Here is a 23,708-nt window from a genome sequence, read left to right as displayed (position 1 = left end):
GCAATTGACCACCTTAAATACCTTTTCTCATGATTGGGCACACCTGTCTATGAAGTTTAAGGCTTAACGAGCTAATCCAACCAATTTGGTGTTTCAAGTAATCAGTATTGAGCAGTTACATGCATTCAAATCAGCAAAATTACAATGGGACCCACATTTTTGCACAGCCAGTTTTTCATATTTGATTTAATTTCATGGAACTAAATACTGCTTCACTAAACATCTTTGTTCGGAAACACCTCAGTACACAGATGTTCCTAGGAAATGAAAGACATACCACTGTTATTGTTTTGTTAAAAGAAGAGTAAATTATTATGCAGGCTGAGAGGGGTTCCAAAACTTTTCCATATGAGTGTACCTTACAAGACAGTAGTTAAAAGAAAACAACACATCAAAAATGCAGAGATGGAAGTTTGCTCAGCACTGTTATGGTACCTCTGGCTAGATTCTGAGAATATTTTCCATTGCATTTGGTAAAATTAGATATACATTCCAAAAGAAAATGAATGATTAAAAAAAAACTTTTCTCATTATTCTTGAGTTAATCACTCATTTGAAAAGTATGGTGGGTCAGTGGTTAGCACCGCTACTCCACTGGTATAGGGCTTTGGTTAAAATTGCAACTCTGTGTGTAGTTTTTATGCTCTTCTCATGTCATCTAGTGTTTTACTACCAAGGTACTTCAGAGTGCTTCTCCCTATTTCCATGAATCTGTAAATAATCATGGTATGAGTGAGCAAGTGAACGTGTATGTGTAAGTGTACCACAGGATGGACTGGTGTCCTGTCTAGTGTCAGTTTCTATTTTGTGCTCAATTCTGTCAGGACAGAGTTCAGCTCCATCATGTATTGGATTATGGGTTAGGAAATTTTTATTTTATCCAACAAAAAAAACCATTAAACATTTCATAAAGCAGTGCACATTTTCACTGCAGCCTCAGACCATGTGTACGCACGTTTCTCCTCAGTTTTGTAAATGGACGCCACCCAGAGTCAAGGCATTGCTACTGTTTCTGTCGTTTTCCTTTCTTTTTCATATTCAGATCCATGTTGCAGGCGTTATCAAATACACCAAAATTAATTGCATATTGTTTACAAATTGAATTCACTTGATTGTAATCATTCTGTAACAAAATAATGGTGCACGCAATGGGCAAATTATTTCAACTACCATGACTGCCTTAGCATTGTTAGATGACATCCCAAATGGAATAATTAAAGGGAGTGTGTATTTATTGATGATGATGACTGGCTTCTAAGTTGATTTCGATTTCCACAAGCTATCTTCTTGAAGCTGCGTGCTGAACTGGCATTGGCTTTACAAAGGAAGATTCTGAGGAATTGTGCTCTACCTGCTCTCTCCTCTCTCAGGTTTTTAGCCGCAGTAGCTTTTCAATGTGAACTTGCTGACTGATTAGGTATTTCTCAATAATCACTGAGTCACGCCATGCAAGCTGTATAGGATGGTATTATCCACTTTTCATCCAGATAGATACGATTTCCTTACACTGTGGTTGAACTGAGAAACATCAAAGCACAATTCGTAGCAATGTCTGGTTTTCCAAATGTAGTCAGCTGCACACACATTCCTATTGCAACAGCACTGGACATGTTATATCAGCCAGGGATGAGTCACCCAAAGAATGAGCTGCCATTACATCATCTATAGCAGGAAAGCCTATAAAATCAGCAACTCTGAACAGTCGCAGGTGCTTTTTCCAACCAGTGTGGCAAAAGGCAAGGATAGCAAGTCGCTTCAAAGAGCCAAATAAAGAACAGAGAATATATCTGTTGTGGTGCTCAGTGCCGATGCTACACTATAAAGATGCCTTCAGAGAATTAATTTACTTATGTAAATAAAAAGTATTTCCTTCCTATTAATCTGCTACTCTACAGTGTGCAAGCATGTAACATGCTGCATAATGTGACACACAATCAAGGCCAGTACCTGAAGATATGTGTTATGATGAACCTGACCCTCCAAATGATCAGGCAAATCAGACAGTGTTACAACTTCGTTTGAATGTAATTAGATGAATGTAAAAACAGGTAATCTGATGCAGCATTTATTTTTAACCAAGTCATTCAATTTCAAAGTCAAAGTCAAAGTGAACTGTGTCATCTCAACCATATACAAGTATACAGATAGACGAAATTGCGAAGCTCAGGGTCCACAGTGTAACAACATGATGTGCAAATAATAAATTAAAAATAGAATTAAAATTAAAAAAATTAAAAATTAAAACACAAACAAGATAAGACATTGTGCAAAGATAGGACAAAGAAGTAGCAGCAATATTGATGTGTAAGATATGTAATATAATAAATAAATGAATAATAAATAATAGATATAGATATTACAGAAATTATCAGTGTATGATAATAGTTGTTTAAGACGTGTGTAAACAATGACAGGTCAGAATGTTTCACAGCAGAAGGATATCAAGAGTGTCAAAATACTTAAAGGTCAGTATGAGATTTTCAGTTCTTTTCTACATGCACACTCATCTTTGCAGGACAGTGGTTTTCATGTATAAAAGTTCTGTTTTTAGTGGTGATTGAAGCCGTGTGGAAGGTCCCAGGTGGCAGCCTTGTGTTAAGGAGTCTAACAGCTTGGGGGTAAAAACTCTCCTGCAGCCTGGCAGATTTGGTTCTGATGCTGCAGCATCTTCTCTTGGATGGCAGAAGTGTGAAAAGTCCATGTGAGGGGTGTAAGGGGTCCTGCACAATGCTGCAGGCCTTGTGGGCACTGCGTTTGTAAAATATGTCAAAAAAGCAGTAATCAGAGCAAAGGGTGGCTATTTTGAAGAAACTAGAATATAAAACATGTTTTCAGTTATTTCACCTTTTTTTGTTAAGTACATAACTCCACATGTGTTCATTCATAGTTGTGATGCCTTCAGTGAGAATCTACCAATGTAAATGGTCATGAAAATAAAGAAAACACATTGAATGAGGAGGTGTGTCCAAACTTTTGGCCTGTACTGTATGTGTCTTTTTTATCCAGATGTGTCAGGGAGAGGTGAAGGGCAGAGCATATGGCATCCTCAGTTGACCTGTTTGAGCGGTATGCAAACAGAAGAGGGTCAAGGGAGGCAGGGAGATTAGTCTTTATGTGTGACAGCCTGCATGGGCTGTCTGATCAATATGACATAGTACAGCCCTTATATTCCTTAGTTCATTGGCCACATCTCTTAAACCATCCAGAATTACATTTTGTGACTCCAGAACCTAGTCCGTCAGCACACAGCCAGATGCTCGCCCACCAGTTTCCGAGGCAGTGATGTGTACACATCCAGTGCCTGAAGATATGCTGGGCACAGCACAACACCTGGGGCCTCATGTATAAATGATGTGTACGCACAAAAATGTTGTGTACTCCTGTTTCCATACTCAAATTGCAATGTATAAAACCTAAACTTGGCTTAAAACCACACACATTTTCATGCCAGCTAAATGCTTGGCAGTTTTGCAAACTGGTGGCACCCAGTGTCAAAGCAGTGTGGTTTCCCTTTCTTGTTTAGATCCACATCCCTGATGCAGCTTTATCAAATACACTGAAATTAGCAGCATATTGTTTATTAGTTTAAGGCATCTAATTGTAATTAACCTGTAACAATATAATGGTCCATGGAATAGCCAAACTATTCCAAATACCATAGTTGCTTTAGCATTGTTACTCTCAAGTATTTATCCCACTGTATCTGAGTGTGGAATCACAGCTCTACAGCAGCTGATCGAAAGGAGAATCATCGTTATACAGCATCAAGCACACGCTGCCTTCAGCCATGCGCACTGTCTTTTGAACTCCTCCCATACAGCAAATGCTTCAGAGCCTTTCCTGTACTGATATCGCGGTTCAGAAACAGTTTCATCCCAAGAACTATAAATGCACTCAATCAATACATCAAGTGCTCCTTGTAGAACTGTTTGTACTTAATAATACAATTACCTCACTGTAAACTTGCACTACATTTATAATATTGCGCAACCTGAGCCACTTTCTAAAGCATGTATTTACATATGATGACGATATTTTTAAGATGAAATGCAGCAAAATATGTTTATTACATTATACAGATAAAATATTAACATCATTTAAATAATCTATATTGTTAATAATTAAAGATGTGAGGACACGGTGTTGCAGCGCTAGCTATTTTAGGGATTGTTTCTGCCTCACGCTGTATTCTTGCTGAGGCTGGCATGACACTGGAAGGATAGATGGATAGAATAATTAAACATGTACTACGAAGATATTTCAATCTTTCTTAAAAGTTTTGAAGAATCAGAGTTGTAAGCTTACAGATGGCTTAACATCTATTACAGAGCTGATTTTGTGGCGATTGGTTACTTGGAGAAAGGAATTGGGAGTTAGTGCAATAAATTATTTCATTGAAGGTCGCGTACAGCGTAGCAAGCATCTTGTGGGAGGCAGGAACAATCTCTGGACAGGGCACCAGCTCGTCACTATCACTACGCCACTGTGTTCCCATGTTTAATAAAATGCTTTAACTTCTATCATCATGAAAATTATATGAAGTATACATCTCAATATTTTAATTATTCAGAGAGCTGTAATATCACGAATGTAATGCATTCTGTGTCCTGTCAGAGGGAGAGAAAGCCTGTTTAAGAAGCATGTAGTGATTCACACACATAGAGCACATAGAAGAAAATATAAAGAACAAATCATTTAATGTGCTACTTTAGTTACAATGGTATTTGAGAAACCAGTAAATTAAACAATTTAAAGATGAAGTTTACAATGTTCTATTTTAATGATAAAATAAAGTACATGATTAAAGTGGAAATTTCGAGATTAAAGCTGGCATTTCAATCTTTCTCACTGTGTCCCTATTTTTTTTTCTTTTCTCTGTACCCTAATAAGCTTTCATATGACACTCAGACGGTGGGCTACGACTCGCCTTTTTACAGCGACTTTGATATCTGACAACTTCTTTTTTATTTCGGGCACTGTGTGACTTTGTGAACTTGAGCTTTCAAGTTTCTCCAACACTCTGTGTCACTCGATGAACTTTCTTTTGTTGTCAATACCACTGTTTAAACAAACAAATAGTACATTTTTTTTGCCCCAACTTGGTATTCACTGAAATTCGTCTATTTTCCCCATGCTTTTGCCATTGTCTTTTCACAGAATGCTGAGCTTAAGGGCTATTTATATTGATTTGCATATTCAAAGAGGCATAATTCTGGGAGGAGTTGGGGTGGGACAGCAGGCGCGTGCATGTGCGTTACTTTTCAGACTGACCAGGATTTATGTAGTGAAAGAACGTGGAAGTTGACCTTTGCACAGATTTGTGCATCTTTTTATGTGCGTAAGCACATTTCCGCTTTTGCCCATACGCCATGTTATCTTTAGCATGGGGGTGAGCTTTTGTAATATTGTCTGAAACAGAATAAACAGATTACAGGTGGGCTATGACTTGCTTTTCGTGTCGACTTTTTTTTTTAATTTCACTTGAACTTTCAAGTGTCGTGCCCAAGCTGTATCACTGTTGTTTATACCACTGCTTAAGCCAACAAATATTGAATTTTTCCTTGCCTCCACTTCATTTAACAAAACACTAATTGGAACTGCCTTTTTATATTAATTTGCATATTCAAATATGCAAAAACCTGGGAGGATCTGGGGTGGAGCTCTAGGCTCATGTACGTGCATTAAAATTCGCATTCATTGGGATTTATGAAGGGAATGTGCATGGAACTTAGCGTACACACAATTTTATGCACCTTGATTTTTTTTGTGCATATGCATATTTCCAATTTTGTCCGTACTCCATGTTTTAGTGTGAATTCTACGCACAGATTTATACATGAGGTCCGTTGTGTTTTGTTTGCTGTCCTCTAAAAGGCAGGACCACATCCCCCTCATCATTTCCATCAAGAAATTACTCTGTAGTAAAGACTGAGAATAACCTACAGTTCTTTGCAGTTTATTCAATGCACTTGTGGTGGTGGTGAGTTCTCTTGGGTCTGTTCCAGAAAGTACGAATAGTGTGAAATCCAAATAAGGTAAGCCAGGACTCACGGAAATTGGACTAATTCCATTCCAGAAAATCTGTCTTTAGCCAGTCCTGAATTTCTGGAACAGATTCATCCAGAATCATTTGATTTGTGAGGTCAAAGATGCAGATAATTTGCTAATCTTCCATTTTGGAACAGGATCAGGATTTGTCTGTTCCAGAAAGTAAGATTTGATGAAATCTAGCTTAGTTACTGTGGTAGCAAGTTTAACGTAAAGGATTAAAGCTTTCATATCACAATATTTAATGAGAGGAGCATCCAATTATACAATCAAAAGTCATTAATGTCTTTTTGGAAATACTGATCCCACTTACAATATTTAAGAAGCAGAAAAACCAAATGGAATGTTGAAAATGTCTTCCCATTTCCTGAACGAAAAATCGACATAGAAGCAGAAATTCACCACATTCTGCCCAGAAAAACTTAACCAGACCCCAATCAGACATTTTATCATGCCCAGAGAAGTTTGTACATGAATGTTACCATTTTGCATCCAACGCTTTAATATACTGTATCTGTGCAACCTTCTAGAACATGACATGTTCAGTGTCGCACATTACAGCTTTTAGCTGACATCATTGCAAATCATAGAAATTTCACATGATTTTTTTTTTAATGGGAAATTTTCTCCACAACAATGGGGGACATGCTTCAACAAGGCAATTGCAAAAGTATTTCTAACTTTAAAGCGGAATCTGTTCACACACACACACACACACAAAAACACATTGGCTGTTTTCCCAAGAAAGAAAGAAATAACCACCATCAAAGAGAAATTTCACAGAGTAATATGCAGGGCAATTAAATTTAAGCCACTGTGACATTTTGAGCAATAATAACTGATAATAGACTCACTGATGGAACATGCTGTCCAATCTTCAGCCCTTCTTTGGAGTCCCTCATCTTTTAATGAAACGTCTCTGAAGACAGTTCTCTTCGGTGGTTGCCTGAACCTAATATGCAGGTTTGATTTGTGGTTCTGTAGTGGAATAAGGCAACAATATTACTGCTGCATTGTATTGTATTTCCTTTGTCTGATGGCTTTTACAAATGAAGTGCAATTATGAATTTCAAATGTTCTGTACAAATATCAGTGTGCCCTCTTATCCTTTCTTAAAATAATTTGAGATGCTGCGCACATAATGTACAGATGTTAAGGCCAAATATCTGGGATCTCAGATTTGAGCATAGTAAGTTACCATTCAATGAGTGGGTACTGTGGGTTCTGTTGCTTATAAAAGTAATTTCTTTTCGAATGTAATTATAGGACAATACAGGATTTAGTGCAGGCAGGAGAGTATTCAACATCTCTCACAGTAACGACAGAACAGCTCCATGTAAACTGAGCACTTAATGTCATGAGTCTTAGACTTTTTTGCTATCATTGATACTGCAAAACGGAATACAATAATTGAGGACATATAACACTTCAAGTGGAGTAACATCATCAGGAGTACATTTTGTACAGTGCAACAATTTACAACGTAACGCTTACACAAATTTCAGTGATGAACTGTTTTATTCATTCACTCTGTCAGAGATATTCCTTTCCTTAGCAGCTGCTGCTCTATTGCTCTTCTTTGGACTCCAGGCATTAAGTTGCTACGTTACAGACTTCTAGCCTATCATTAATTGGCTGTTCAGTTCATTCACTCAAGAGGGCATCTAAATTCTGCTGTGAACACTCATTAATTCAGATCAGCCTATGTAGGATTAGATAAACAGATTGAAATCAGGGGCCTCATGCATAACGCCGTGCGTAGAATTCGCACTATAACATGACGTAAGCACAAAAGCCAAAATGTGCTTATGCACAGAAAAATCCAGATGCAGGAATCTGTGCGTACTCCAACTTCCACGTTCTTCCGCACCATAAATCCTGGTCAGTGTGAAAAGTAATGCACGTGCACGCGCCTGCTGTCCCACCCCAACTCCTACCAGAATTACGCCTCTTTGAATATGCAAATCAATATAAACAGCCCTTAAGCTCAGCGTTCTGTGAAAAGACAATGGAAAAAGCACGGGGGAAAATAAAAGAATTTCAGCAAATACCAAGTGGAGGCAAAGGAAAAACATAGTATTTGTTGATTTATATAGTGGTATAAACAACAAAAGGAAGTTGATCTTGTGACATAGCATGTTGGAGAAACTCGAAAGCTCAAGTTCACAAAGTCGCACAGTGCCAAAATAAAAAAGAAGTCACATATCAAAGTTGCTGTGAAAAGGTGAGTTGTAGCCCACCGTCTGAGCTTATTAGGGTACAGACAAAAAAAATAGGCACACAGTGAGAAAAAAGCACGAAATGTCAACTTTAATCTTGAAATTTCCACTTTAATCACGTAGTTTATTTTGTCATTAAAGTAGAACATCATAAACTTCATCTTAAAATCATTTAATTTCCTAGTTTCACAAATTCCATCGTAACTAAAGTAGCATGTTAAATGCTTTGTTTTGCATTTGATCTTCCATGTGCTCTATGTGTGTGAATCACTAAGTGCTTCCGTTCTTTCTCTTTATCCGACAGGGCAAAGAATCCATTACATTCATGATATTACAGCTCTCTGAATAATTAAAATACTCAGATGTATACATGATGATTGGAATGAAAGCATGTTATTAAACATGGGAACACGATGGCGCAGTGATTGTTCATGTCTCACACAAGATGCTGCTGCGCCATGCGCGACCTTCGATGAAGTAATTTATTGTAGCAGTACTGTCTCTTTCAAACGTACTAACCTGCAATTCCTGTCCTTTCTTTTCTTTCCCCAAATACCCAATCGCCACACAATCAGCTCTGTAATAGACATTAAACCATCTGTAAGCTTACAACAACGATTCTTCAAAACTTTTAAGGAACATTGAAATATCTTCATAGTACGTGTTTAATTATTCTATCCGTCTATCCTTCCAGTGTCGTACCAGCCTCAGCAAATATACAGCATTAGGCAGGAATAATACGTGAACTTGCTAGTGCTACGGCACCGTGTCCTCACATGTTTAATTATTAACAATACAGATTATTTAAATGAAGTTAAAGTTTTATCTATATAATATAATCAACATATTTTGCTGCATTTCATCTTAAAAATGATATCGTCATCCTATGTAAACACGCGCTTTATAAAGTGGCGCAGGTTGTGCAATATTATAACTGTAGTGCAAGTTTACAGTGGGGTAATTGTACTTATAAGTACAAACAGTTCTACAAGGAGCAATTGATTGAGTGCGTTTAAAGTTCTTGGGATGAAGCGGTTTCTGAACCACGAGGTCCGTACAGGAAAGGCTTTGAAACGTTTTGCCGTGGCTGAGGCAGCATTGGCTTGATGCTGTATACCATTATTTCTCTTTCCGATCAGCTGCTGCTGTGATTCCCCTCTCAGATACAGTGATATAAATACTCCTAATGGTGCAGTAAGAGTAATATGGAAAAAGATGATCGGCTGTGGCAACCCTTAAAGGGAGCAACTAAAAGAAGAAAAAGAAGAAGATGGTGCAGTGAGAGTAACAATGCTGAAGCAGTTATGGTATTTGGAATACTATGGCTGTTCCCTAGACCATTATATTGTTACGAGTTAATTACAATCAGATGCATTACACTAATAAACAGTATGCAGTTCGTTTCAGTGTATTTATAAAGCCGCGTCAGGAATGTGGTTCTAAGAAATAAAGGATAACCACACAGGAACAGTAGCACTGCTTTGACGCTGGGTGCCGCCAGTCTGCAAAACCGAGCGGAGAACTTGCGTACGACAGGGTATGAGGTACCGTGGAAATGTGCGTGGCTTTACACCAAGTTTAGGTTTTATACATCGCGATTTGAAAGAGGAAACGTTCTGGCGCAACATTTCTGTGCGTATGCACCGTTTATACATGAGGCCCCAGGTGTTTTGGAACTGGCAAAATTATGCTATAGCAAATGGGGTTCATTCTGAGATCTGGGATTATCAGATCTCTCTTTCTGGAGCAGACTCATATGTCTTTTGCTTGTGTCTTTTTCTGTTTTTTCATTATTGTGATTGTTTGGATTTTGTGACATTTTGCTCTGTATATTGACCATTTTGTGATTTTTGTATTTGCATTTTTTCCTTATAAAGTCTTTTACTTATAAATATTTTTGTTGCCCTTTTTTATTACGAACCAGGGTTTGATGGTCTTCTCCCTGTAGTGTGCATTTTAAGTATTTTCTGGAATTTGCTTGTTTATGAACTTTCTAGTAACACTGTTGATTTATAGCTGCTGTGATGTTTTACACAATTTAACGTTGAAGTCCCTTCAGCAGCACAAATGATGTCCTCACTGGATCCAGGATTTCTTATGTTCTTATTTACTTTCTTATCACACTAAATGTTTAGTCTCACAGTAGCCTCTTAAACACATTATGTTTAGTCTCAAGCAGAGGAGACTGCGTGGTGACCTAATACAGGTATATAAAAACCTCAAAGGCATTGATAAAGTAAATCCCGCAACATTCTTTCAGTTTAATGGTGAATTACGTACTCGAAGACACCAGTGGAAATTAAGGAAAAGTGCATATAAGACTGAAGCTAGGAAGCACTTCTTTATGCAAAAAGTTGTGGGACTGCGGGACAAACTACCGAGACATGTAGTTGAAGCAGAAGCCTTGACAGCCTTCAAGAAAAATCTGGATGAGATATTAGGACAGCTTAGCTAAACAAATAGACTTGATGACTCAATGGCCCGTTCTTGTTTTCCCAAATTTCTTATGTTCTTATGTTTAGTCTCGAGCAGGATGTATGAAGTTTGTGTTCTTCGACAAACTACTTGCACTTCAAACATTCTTTCAAACATCAAGAGTAACTGCACTACAAACAGTACATTCCATCTCAAATTCTGCCGTTTAGAAAACAACCATACTTCTTTTTAAGTTTGCTTATAAATTTACATTTATGTTTTGTTATTTCTACAGAAACCTAAACTCATTAGCACTCCATAAGAAGTTTACAGTATCTAAAGGATGATCAGATCTGCAGATCATGCCATGCTAACACAGGATGCTGTATCTTTTAATCTGCTTTATATGGACAGATCCAAATTGTAGCATGATTGCACACTACCAGGGATGTGAAAGGCTGCGGCTGGCATGATGTCTTGAAGCCTTAAACAAATTTTGAGCATCTACACTGAAAAAAGTATAACATTGATGTTGTTCATTCAACATAAATCTTCTCTTTTAAGCAACTTAAGATAAGTCATTTAGTGTTGTAGCTTGAAATATTTGGTTTCAGATCTCAATCGAAGTAAAAAAATTTGTTTGTACCAAAGTATGTTATGGTGGAGGGAATAAACATAAAAATCCTATTTCAGTTAACCTAATATTTTAGGTTGTTTGTGTGCTGTGTTTGAGGGTCCGTTTGTATATTCTTCCGGTCGAACTTTCCAGCGTGATGGCTTTCCAACTGCCAAAAAAGAAGAACAACTTAGAAAATAGATTTACTTCCGTATAAAATAAGTGAATTGCACCCAATCACTCTAAAATGATTTGCCTCAACTTAAAAATTGTGGGATCAATAAGCTAAAAAGAATTGTATTGGTTCAGATTGAAAATGTTAAGTATGAATCATTACCTTACTTTTTTCAGTGTATGTTATTGTATCTTCCAGAACTGAATGGTTTTTCAATGAAAATTTGGACCATTTTTTTGTTTATGAAAATCCGCCTAGACGATTACTTTACTAGCAACGAAGAGGACGTGACCAGGTAAAAGAGGATGCATGGTAACCCTGGTTGTAAGGGTTCAACACGAAGAAAGTTCACTGCTGGCAATGCTAGCCTTTTGACTTTTTGAGTATGCTGGTTTGGTGTCTTTGGCCACTATAGTTCCTGGTTTTTCTGGGCCTGTAACAAGATCAGTTCCTGTTACTTTCACACCAGTACCTACTCATTGTATGTGGTGTCATGTCATTGGTTTTGGCTTTTAGGTGGGTACTGGTTAAGAGACATACTGCGCCATGTACTATTAGAAATTTTACCAGGGGTATTAGAATTCAGAAGGATAATTAAATCTGCTGCCAGATGAGTGGTTGTCTCAATAAAACAACGCCTGACAAAGAGATGAGATCCATTTTTTCTGAATTTATAAACTCCTTGTTTAACAGGAAACCTTCATTTATACCAGGGTATCTCTTAATGCTGATGCATATATGGGGGCTCTACAATCTGACTTGAACCCATTGAATGCTCTGATGTAATTTGCCTTCATGCTAAAGTGGTTTCTTAATAAGAGCTGAATGGATAGATATGCTATATTAGTGAGTCGTTTAATGCATTAATTAAAATTCCCAGTCAATACTGCAATCTTATTTACTTTTGGAAAGGAAATCTTCAATCACGTTCATTTCAGGACTTGGAAGCATTGAAGGGGTTACCGGAATTTCAATCAATAATTTAAAAGTATAAAATACTGGCATATTAATAAATCATTACTTAAATTGGCCCTTGTTTATTATTTATTGCCAGCATTTCTTGTGGTTACTACAAATAAAGTGAACGCTTTGAGTATGCATATGCGTCTCCTTTTGTAGTCAATACCTTTTATCTGTAGAATGCTGAGATTAAATGAAACCTCAGCCAGTGCCAAAAATGAAAAAAGAAAATGAGAAACTATCATACTTCCATATACATATGTAGCAGCCAAGAGCAGAGAATGAGCATTCAGTGTCTGACTGAAGAGTAGGGTAACCAGATTCTCTAAGGGTGGCTCTGGGCAAAATGTGCTAGGTGGTGAGGGAAGTTTTTGGTTGTTTATAAGTTTGTATGTGGGTATGTGGTTGGTAATTAATAAATTGGCTTCTAGTGAATCCAGTGTGGAATTAATTTTTTTCTTAATTGTCCTATTAACTGATAATGATGCTATTAAAATGGACATCTGTTCTTTTTTAGCTAATATTAACACTACTCACACATGCAACAGCTTTACTAAGAAGACAGATGAGGTCCAACACAGCCTCTTAGTGCACTACTGGCCATGGTTTAAGTTCAGTATCTCGATGAATTCTTTCAGGAATGCTGGCAAATGAAATAGGTGTGATTGTTACAATACTGAGCAGACACCCGGTCCAGTGTCTTATCAGTAAGGAGAGAAATTATGAAGGCGACTATAAATCAATCTGTCATAAATGTGTGGGTTATTGGTTGAATATTAAATTGGTATTACAGTGATCCCTCACTATATCGCGCTTCGACTTTCGCAGCTTCACTCCATTGTGGATTTTAAATGTAAGCTTATCTAAATACAGTGGTGTGAAAAACTATTTGCCCCCTTCCTGATTTCTTATTCTTTTGCATGTTTGTCACACAAAATGTTTCTGATCATCAAACACATTTAACCATTAGTCAAATATAACACAAGTAAACACAAAATGCAGTTTTTAAATGATGGTTTTATTATTTAGGGAGAAAAAAAATCCAAACCTACATGGCCCTGTGTGAAAAGTAATTGCCCCCTGAACCTAATAACTGGTTGGGCCACCCTTAGCAGCAATAACTGCAATCAAGCGTTTGCGATAACTTGCAATGAGTCTTTTACAGCGCTCTGGAGGAATTTTGGCCGACTCATCTTTGCAGAATTGTTGTAATTCAGCTTTATTTGAAGGTTTTCTAGCATGAACCGCCTTTTTAAGGTCATGCCATAGCATCTCAATTGGATTCAGGTCAGGACTTTGACTAGGCCACTCCAAAGTCTTCATTTTGTTTTTCTTCAGCCATTCAGAGGTGGATTTGCTGGTGTGTTTTGGGTCATTGTCCTGTTGCAGCACCCAAGATCGCTTCAGCTTGAGTTGACGAACAGATGGCCAGACTTTCTCCTTCAGGATTTTTTGGTAGACAGTAGAATTCATGGTTCCATCTATCACAGCAAGCCTTCCAGGTCCTGAAGCAGCAAAACAACCCCAGACCATCACACTATCACCACCATATTTTACTGAAGTGTAAGTGATTTCTTGATTGAAACAGGTGTGGCAGTAATCAGGCCTGGGGGTGGCTATGGAAATTGAACTCAGGTGTGATACACCACAGTTAGGTTATTTTTTAACAAGGGGGCAATTACTTTTTCACACAGGGCCATGTAGGTTTGGATTTTTTTCTCCCTAAATAATAAAAACCATCATTTAAAAACTGCATTTTGTGTTTACTTGTGTTATATTTGACTAATGGTTAAATGTGTTTGATGATCAGAAACATTTTGTGTGACAAACATGCAAAAGAATAAGAAATCAGGAAGGGGGCAAATAGTTTTTCACACCACTGTATATATCACAGATTTTTCGCTGGTTCGCGGATTTCTGCGGACAATGGGTCTTTTAATTTATGGTACATGCTTCCTCAGTTTGTTTGCCCAGTTGATTTCATACAAGGGACGCTATTGGCAGATGGCTGAGAAGCTACCCAATCAGAGCACGTATTACGTATTAAATAAAACTCCTCAATGATATATGATATGCTTCCCTCGCGGTGCTTCGCACACCTAAAAGCTCTAACAGCATGTTTTGATTTTTGATTGTTTGCTTTTCTCTGTCTCTCACTCTCTCTGACATTCTCTGCTCCTGACGGAGGGGGTGTGAGTAGAGGGGCTGTTTGCACAGAGGCTGTTTGCTTAGAAGATACGGACGCTTCTCTAAAAAATGCTGAAAAGACTACCTTCACATTGATCCCTTCATTGTGGCGGCTTTATCGCAGTGCTTCCACTTAAAAGCCCAACAGATCTATTGATTTTTGATTGTTTGCTTTTCTCTCTCTCTCTGACATTCTCTGCTCCTGACACGCACTCCTTTGAAGAGGAAGATATGTTTGCATTCTTTTAATTGTGAGAAAGAGCTGTCATCTCTGTCTTGTCATGGAGCACAGTTTAAACTTTTGACTAAAGGGTGTTATTTCATGTCTAGAAGGTCGTAAACAGGTTTTCTATGCTCTAACTGTGAAAATATTAGATTTATAAATAAAGAATCCTACTTTGCGGAAATTCATTTATCGCAGTAGAGTCTGGAATGGATTAACCGCGATAAACGAGGGTTTACTGTAGTTAGTGAAGCATCTACATTTTAATGGATGCCCTGGAAAATGCTCTGATTGAGGGACACTGTATGTGGTTCATGAGTCCCTGATAATTGAACTGGGTTGTGTTAGAAGTTGCCTCTAAACACTGGTGGAGGCCCTGAACTTCAATAATTAACTTCTGTAGGGTGGTGGTTAACATCAGGGACTCCTAATAGCGTTTGCTTCTGTTGGTGGGTTTTATTCCCTTAGGTATCCATTGGGATTACCGTATATACTTGCATTTAAGTTCACGGATAAGTCAGGGCTTGATTTTACTGTATAATGTCTGGTATTTTATAATGTCGGTCATATAAGTTGAATGCGGAAAACATTCGAGCATTCAAATCTTGAATGGCTGCTTACTTCAACTTGTTTATTTTCTTTTGCAGGATTTTGACTACATTTTAGCTGATTTCCTTCAAGTGCGCTACAATGCCATATATGACTTTTTCAGGTAACTGTTTCAGTTTTATTCAAACTTTTGTTAATGCAGTGATGTCTTCAGGCTTACTAAAGATCAAAATACAAAGTTTCTGTAAATTTCACACTATACAGGCATCTTACCTGTATTGATTATAGCAAAGGTGAACCAAGTCCGTTTTTAATCTTTTTAAAAATAAATGCAGCCTAATGGTATTATTCATTCTGTGGAAATTAGGTATTTAACTTTAATAATTGCATTAAAAACTCCCATCCCCAAATGGATATGTCAAGGTATTACATGACGCATTTCAATTTTTTCCACTATTAGGAAAAATATTCTGTAAAGAAAGAATAATCAAGAGTCTCCATTAAAAAATTAATCCAAGATCAACATCTTTTATAACAGCATGCTGAAGGTGTCAGAAATGTATGCTAATTAGTTTACTGTGACTAGACTGAATAATTAACAAAAGCAGCAGTCTTAAATAAGTTTGGCTTATTTACATAACACAGGCAAGAAGCATTTCAGTTTACACCAGCCATCATACAGATAAATGGTATATTCCTTTGACACACCTATGTCTTAGTATTATGTAAATTTCCCAAAATAGTTAAACAGATTAAACATCTTTGGTAAATATCTGGAACATTGAACAGGATCTCATATATGTAAATTATTATAAAAAATCAAAAGAATTTGTCATTATCTTATCATTTACTTGTTAACTGTTCTAAGTACAAATAATAAAGAATGTCTTACTTAAAGAGGCAGGTATAATCTGTCACTTTACAAATTCATACAGCATTTCTTCCCTTACACCCCACATTCTCAAAAGTTGTGTGTGTTAAGTAAACTGATAGTTCTTTATTGGCACCTGATGAATAAGTGAGGGTGGCTGTGTGTTTATGTCCGCCATTTGATGACTAATGTCCTGTCCAAGGTGTTTCCTGTCTTTGCTCGTGCTGCAGGGATAGGTTCTGGTTCCTGAGCAGGATGAAGTATGTTTGAAAGAATATGTACATGCAGCGATATAAGTATGTTTTTATCCATCATTAGTACACATTTTATTTTGATGGCATATTGGTCTTTGGTTCTAGGTTAGGCTTTGCAATTTAAGTTTTTTCATTCCTCCTAAAGTTGCATGAAAAAGCTAAAAATGCTTTTTATTAAAATACATGCTTGTGGAAACTAATGCACTTGGACAGCTTAATTTTTTCACCCAATGTAATACCAACTTCTCTGACTCAAAAATGAATAAATGATATCAGTTTAAAGGATACAAAAACAAAGAATGAAAAAAAGAAAGGCAACAGGGTCAGATGAAATTCCAGCAGAATAGTGTAAGAATTTAGGAGAAGAGATACTATAAGTTTTGTTTGATCTAATGCAGAAGATCTATTAACAGGAGAGAATACCAGGGGAAAGAAGGGAAAGTGTGATTGCACCCATTGATAAGAAGAACAGTGATATTCAGGATTGTGGAATCTATAGAGGGATAATGCTGATGTCACACTCAATCAAAGGGTTATAGAGAGAAGGCTTAGGGAAAAGACCACCATAAAGGAGGAAAAGTTTGGTTTTATGTCAGAGAGGAGAACAAATTATGCAGTCTTTGCATTGAGACAGCTCATAGAGAAGCACTGGGAAAAACAGGAATAACTGCATATGGTGTTTATTGATTTGGAAAAGTCTTATGATAGAGTGCCACGTCAAGAGGTCTGGAGGTGTATGAGAGAGAAATGAGTACCAGAGGAGTATATGACGATTGACCAAGATATGCATGAAGCAGTTAAGAGTAGCTGTGATGGATCTTGTGGTGGTAAGAGCAGATTTGCGGAGAGGTGTGTATGCAGGCATCATCAGCAGTGACATGTGGTCAGACTGGGCCAGGTGTGGAAGCTGTTTAGCTCTGTAGCCTAGCTTGATGTTTGAGCAGACCTTGTCTAGTGTATTGGTTACTCTAGTAGTACACATGAGTCCCTGATAATTGAACTGGGTTGTGTTAGAAGTTGCCTCTAAACACTGGTGGAGGCCCTGAACTTCAATAATTAACTTCTGTAGGGTGGTGGTTAACATCAGGGACTCCTAATAGCGTTTGCTTCTGTTGGTGGGTTTTATTCCCTTAGGTATCCATTGGGATTACCGTATATACTTGCATTTAAGTTCACGGATAAGTCAGGGCTTGATTTTACTGTATAATGTCTGGTATTTTATAATGTCGGTCATATAAGTTGAATGCGGAAAACATTCGAGCATTAAAGAGTAGCTGTGATGGATCTTGTGGTGGTAAGAGCAGATTTGCGGAGAGGTGTGTATGCAGGCATCATCAGCAGTGACATGTGGTCAGACTGGGCCAGGTGTGGAAGCTGTTTAGCTCTGTAGCCTAGCTTGATGTTTGAGCAGACCTTGTCTAGTGTATTGGTTACTCTAGTAGTACACTTTACGTGCTGGTGGAGTTTGGGGAGCACTGCTTTTAAATCCCCTGCGATAATGAACACTGCATCAGGGTAATGGCTCTGTTGGCTGCTAATGCTGTTGTATAAATGTCTCAGAGCCAAGTATGCATTAGCAGCTGGTGGTATGTAAACAATGGTGATTATTACCACATTGAACTCCCGCGGTAAATAGATACGTCTACATTTCACAGTCATATACTCCAAGTCATGGGAGCAATGGCTATCCACTATCAATGGAAAGTATATTCACTCACCCATACTAACCAAAGTTAGTCACCATTTAACCTGTATGCTAAGTAATAAACTAAATACCCTAAAAAACACATAGTCATAGGTAGAACATGCAAGCTCCCCAAAGATAATAATTGCAAGTGAATTCACTAAAGAAATACACTAGGGAAGCATGCCACCCAAAAGTGAATATGATATTTGAAAACAAAAATCTTTGTTGCTCTGTTACAACAGGCTATACTTATTATAGGGAAGGGCTTATGAAAGAATAAATAATGTGCAGTTACCTCCATGAGGAAAATGAAAGGCAATAAAGAAACAGAATAAGAAAATGCAAAACCGAAAAATGCAAGAGCAAAGGATCAAAACCATTCTGGGATATCAAAAGCATGAGAAAAGAAAACACCAGACACAAGAAACTAAACAATAACAATCATTTGTAGTAGGAATGCATTCTGGGGTAGGGAGATATATAGGGACATATACTTTATTAAGATAAATATTTAAAATGTAAGGTACAGTTAGAATAATAGAAAGACATGTAGGTAATCAAACATCAAATTTTAAGTAAGATAAACTCAAAGTTGATAAAACAAAGCCTAATAATAATAATAATAATAATAATAATAAACTATTTATTTGGCACGTTATCATACACTTACATGCAACTCATGACAAAAACATAGATATACCACATTTACTTGGATTATTACCATTAATTAATACTATGAAAATTTCTAATAAGTGTAAGTATACTAAATACAAAATCAACCAAGTATTGTTAAGCAATATTTAACCACTGCAGTGCAAAACAAACCTTCACTGTTATCAGAAAATGGTTTTCTAATTAAAATATTTATAAGACTGACAATAGAATAATTATGTTAATATATAGTATAAAAATAAATGTATACAATATATATCTACAATTTACCTAATCATATGTACATGCCAATCCATTGAGTAGAAACAGTTTGATGTTATTAAAATTAATGAAACAATACAAAAGCAAATAACAGTCCATAGCAGTTTCAGCTGATTAAGGATGTAGATGAATTTTTTGATTCCTGAATGTAATTGTTTGAACAGCTGACACAGAGGAGAGGAAAACAAAAACCTCCTACGATGGGCTATAGGAGAAAAATAAACCTCTGGAGGGCCATGGCCAGAAAGGCAGAACTGAAAGCTCCTAACACTATCTAATGGCCATACATTATTTAAACCAAGAAATTCATTTGTATTGTTTCAGTTAACTCAAAGCTTGAACAACGATTTCAGTATGCCATTATCTTGTTTCTTTTTTGCAAATACATTCTAATTAAGGAGAATAAATAAAATATATAAAGAAACACAAATGTCCATCCATCAATTTTCATAACCTACTTATCTAGAGCAGGATCATGGAGAAGCTGATGCCTGTTCCAGCAATGATTGGATGCAAGACAAGAACAACACCTTGACAGGGTGCCAGGCCATCAAAGGGTGAAGGCTGAACAAATACACACAACTGGGCCATTTTAGTGACACCAATCCACCTAACCTGGAAGCAACCAACAGGGATGTGAGCTCCAGTCTCCTTACTGCAAGGCAGATGCAACTAATGTGCCAAAGTGCCACCCAGAAAAAGGAATATATGCAATTAAAAGATAAAAATACCCTCTACCCCTACACGGCGAGGAACAGTAATATACAAAAGGCATCTGATAACTAAATGAAACCTGCTGTATATGACAAAATATACTGTGCAAACAACAATGGACAGACAGAAAAAGAAAATGGCATGATGATTGATTGTAAGCTCCCATTGTAACCAACCACCAGACATCCAGTCACTTACAAGATTTGGTGATCATGAGCAATCTCCTAACATTGGGGGCAGGCGCTCCATCGCTCCTCAACCCCAAGAAGTCAAGAAACTCCAACTGCAACTTTATTGTTATATGTACTCAGTACAATGAAAATCTTATTCTGGAAGCAATAAACATGAATACACAGGAAAAGTCAAGGACACACAAAAAAAGAATACAAAAAAGCGAAAAAACAAAGTGAAATAAGAATGTATGTGCAAATAAATAAATGATTCAGTGTTACCTCTGCAGGTATATGGTCTCAAGATGGTCTTCCATCCTCCAGACATGAGCTGCAGTGCTGAGAGAAGAAGCAGTGATTGGGTTTTCATTTAATTTTATTTCAAACATGATGGCAGAAGGGATAGAACTGCCTTTCAGCCTTGTTGTTCTAGGTGCTATTCTCTTGTAGCATCTCCCTGATGGTAGCAGTATGAACAGTTCATGTTGTGGGTGGGTTGTGTCTTAATAATGTTTTGAGCTCTCCAGAGAACTCTGGTGTTATAGATGTCCACAAGTGCAGAGAGTGCTATTCCAGTGATCTTTTGTACCAATTATTCCACCCGCTGTAAACCCTTGCTGTACTGTTCGCAAACAAGACTGTGATGAAGTAGGTGAAGATACTCTCAATTTGTAGAGGTTGCTGAAGATAGTATTTGGCATGCCAAACTTTATGAGCCTCCTCAGAAAATACAAATGCTGCCGGGTTTTCCCTGCCAGGTCTCTAATGTTGTAGGTCCAAGTGAGATTCTCAGAGATTTTAATGTTGAGACGTTCGCTCTCACTCACTCCACCTCAGTCTCTTCAATGTGCAGTGGTGGTTGCTGCCCTTTCTTCCTCCATGGGTCAGCAATCGTCTCCTTTGTTTTGCTGGTGTTAAGAGAGACATTACTCTGCTGACAACACTTCACAAGGCCAGCTACCTCCCTCTTGTACTCTCATTCGTCACCCCCAGAAATAAGTCCAATAACAGTGGTATCATCTGCAAATTTAATAATGCTGGTATTATGCTAAAAATAAGTTTATGGAAAAGGTATGTCCAAGAATAAACAGATAAAGTAAGTGGGGCTTTTTAGCAAGAGGGCAGTGGCAGGTAGAAGTAGATGGTGTCCAGGGAAAACCAACCTCTGCTGTGGTTGATTAAAACAGAGTGTGGAAAAGTCCATGAGAAGGAAAATGTGGAGTGACAGAGGAATTTGGACAGAGAGAAGAGATGAGAGAAGGTGTTTAAGACAAAATATTAAGAGGAAGTGAAAATGGGAGAGTTTCAAAACATATAGAGGAATGTTCTTGGAAAATTTAAGGAGTGGAAAGACCCAATGCAAAACATTGGGGTTCCTAGAGGACATAGTAATATTCTGAAAGATGGTATTACAGTATAAGATGATTGCTGATCATATTACCACATTTAATAGAGAGACAAGAATTTTAATAAGCTTTGCACTTGTAAAAAGCTTGTAATAAGCTTTTGCAGCAAATAGAGTGACAACTGTATTGTATGTGACAAAAAGGACTAAAAAAAAAAGTAAAAGTGGCTTGGGGGATAAGCAACACTCCACATCTGTTAAGAACTGTGATAAAGATAAAAGAAAAATGAAGAGGAAGGAATGAAGAAACTGCACATGTCTGGAGTTGTGAATCATCAGAGACATCACCTAAAGTATAAATGAGATATGTCACCCGCCAATACGCAAAGCTTTATTGTTAAAAATGAGAATATGTATAGGCTAATTGGAACTTACATGCTAGCATGCTGTGGTTCTCTATAATAATGATGGCGCAATAATGTCACATTTTGCAGTGTTGATGATCATGTGACTAAAAATGGGCATGGCAACCAACAACAACATAAAAAAGCTTCACTACAAAATGCCAACAAGATAACATCACTAAAGTAACAATTTAACTTTACAAAAATCAAATAACTGTTTCACAATCTTCTTATATAATACGCTTACCGTAGATGTTCATTTGTCTGTCCAGGATTTTAAATCGCCTATAGTTCCCAAACCGTTTGAACTATTGACCTGAAATTTGGTACACATATATTACGTGATGTCTACTATCCGCTTTTGGGGTGATGATTGACCTCCAAGGTTTTTCCTGTTTTTATTTTTATTTTATTGTAGAATCAACTCTCGGCAGCAGCCAGCAGGGCGGCCATGTGATGCATGTGTATGGGCGCCATTCTCATCCCTACCACCTTCTCCATAACTTCTCCTGCCTCTTCATATCTTAAATCATTCTTGAGGCAGATTGAAGACTTAAGTGCTAGCTTAAGTGAAAAATGAAAGAAAACGTATGAAGTAATTGCAACGCAAACACTGACTTAATCTGTTTTAACGTGAAAAGATGCCGGCAAAATAAGAGAAGAAGCGGGCCGCTAGGGTGGAGAAAAAAAGAGAAAGAGTATGAAAACGATAAGTCAAGTGTATTCACTGCACGTGATTGTTCAGTGCACCGTTACAGGTCAGAAATAAATACTGAAAATGAATTCTTGACATATAAGGTTATCTGTTTTTATGGCTCTCTTCCTCTTTCATTTTTGTTCCTTTTCTTTTCAAACTTCCAGCTCTTTTGTTCTACCAGTTAAAAGGTCCAGCAGCCTATACTGAATATAGCACATTAGGAATGGCTAGTCCATGGTGGGGTAAAGGTCAGACGTCAGGTCCATGACCCTACTCATTTCAATGTCCTTCTAAAATGTGTCTCTTTGATGAACATCTTTATAATAAAGTGGAGTTGTAGCAGCTGCCAGGAAACAGCAGTCGTTAACCAGGAAGTGGGTGTTGTCTCCACAGTAAAGCAATGATGAGCAAACAAGCATTATAGGCTTCATTGTGAGAACAAAAGTTGTTGTGAAAGCAAACCTGGTCGCTGTGGTAGTCCAGGGTCATATTTATGAACTTAGTACAACATGTAGGAACAATAGTTGGATTATACATCAAACTCGATCAGCTCTGCCAAGCCCTTGCATGTTTCTGAGGAATTAACATAAGAATAGCACATAAATACTAATTGCTTTAAGTAATTTAAAATATATGTGCATTAAAAACACCTATTATTTTTAAATACTTATTTTTCTCTAGTATTTAATTTTTATGCCATAAATAAAAATTCATCCAAGGGGTTTTAAACGAAAACCAAATTTAAAAAGTACCGCACATTTCCTCTTTCCTGCAAACCGATTCACTTGGTAGTCACATTGCAAGTTCAGAGCTCAATAGAGCCAGACACGCTTTACAAGTTGAAGTTTTACATAAAACATAATTTTGCTTGCTTCAGTAGTGGTACGCAAAGTAACAGATGGCATCCACTGTATTATTCCTTTCATATTTTCAAACAATTTAATCATGTCGCCTGTTACTCTTACATTAAGACTTAACTTCTGTCATTTTTCTTCATAGCTCATACTTCACAGTCCTGGAATCAGCCTAGTGAATCATCTCTGTAGTTTTGCTAGTGCTGCAATGCCTTTTTTTATAAAATAAGCACCACATTTGCACCCCTTACTCCAGGTGAGGCCTCACTAGAGAATTAGAGAGTAGTATCTATCTATCTATCTATCTATCTATCTATCTATCTATCTACTTCACATACCGGGCTATATAACTTAAAATTACACTTTTTAATTGCTTTGGCACACTAT

At 37.3% G+C, this 23,708-nt stretch overlaps 1 protein-coding gene across 1 annotated transcript in view; it reads left to right on the top strand.

The window, feature by feature from the left end:
- LOC120527454 overlaps nt 1–23,708 on the top strand; it is a 203,968-nt gene that overhangs the window by 31,096 nt on the left and 149,164 nt on the right. Inside the window, exon 8 of the mRNA XM_039750877.1 lies at nt 15,491–15,555. Within this exon, the coding sequence (XP_039606811.1) occupies nt 15,491–15,555 (65 nt within the window). The remainder of the gene's footprint in view (nt 1–15,490; nt 15,556–23,708) is intronic.

The sequence above is a fragment of the Polypterus senegalus genome, chromosome 4 (genome assembly GCF_016835505.1).
Source record: "Polypterus senegalus isolate Bchr_013 chromosome 4, ASM1683550v1, whole genome shotgun sequence".
Lineage (NCBI taxonomy): Eukaryota > Metazoa > Chordata > Cladistia > Polypteriformes > Polypteridae > Polypterus > Polypterus senegalus.
The sequence above is the reverse complement of the archived record's forward strand: the minus strand, read 5'-3'. Positions and strand labels throughout refer to the sequence as shown.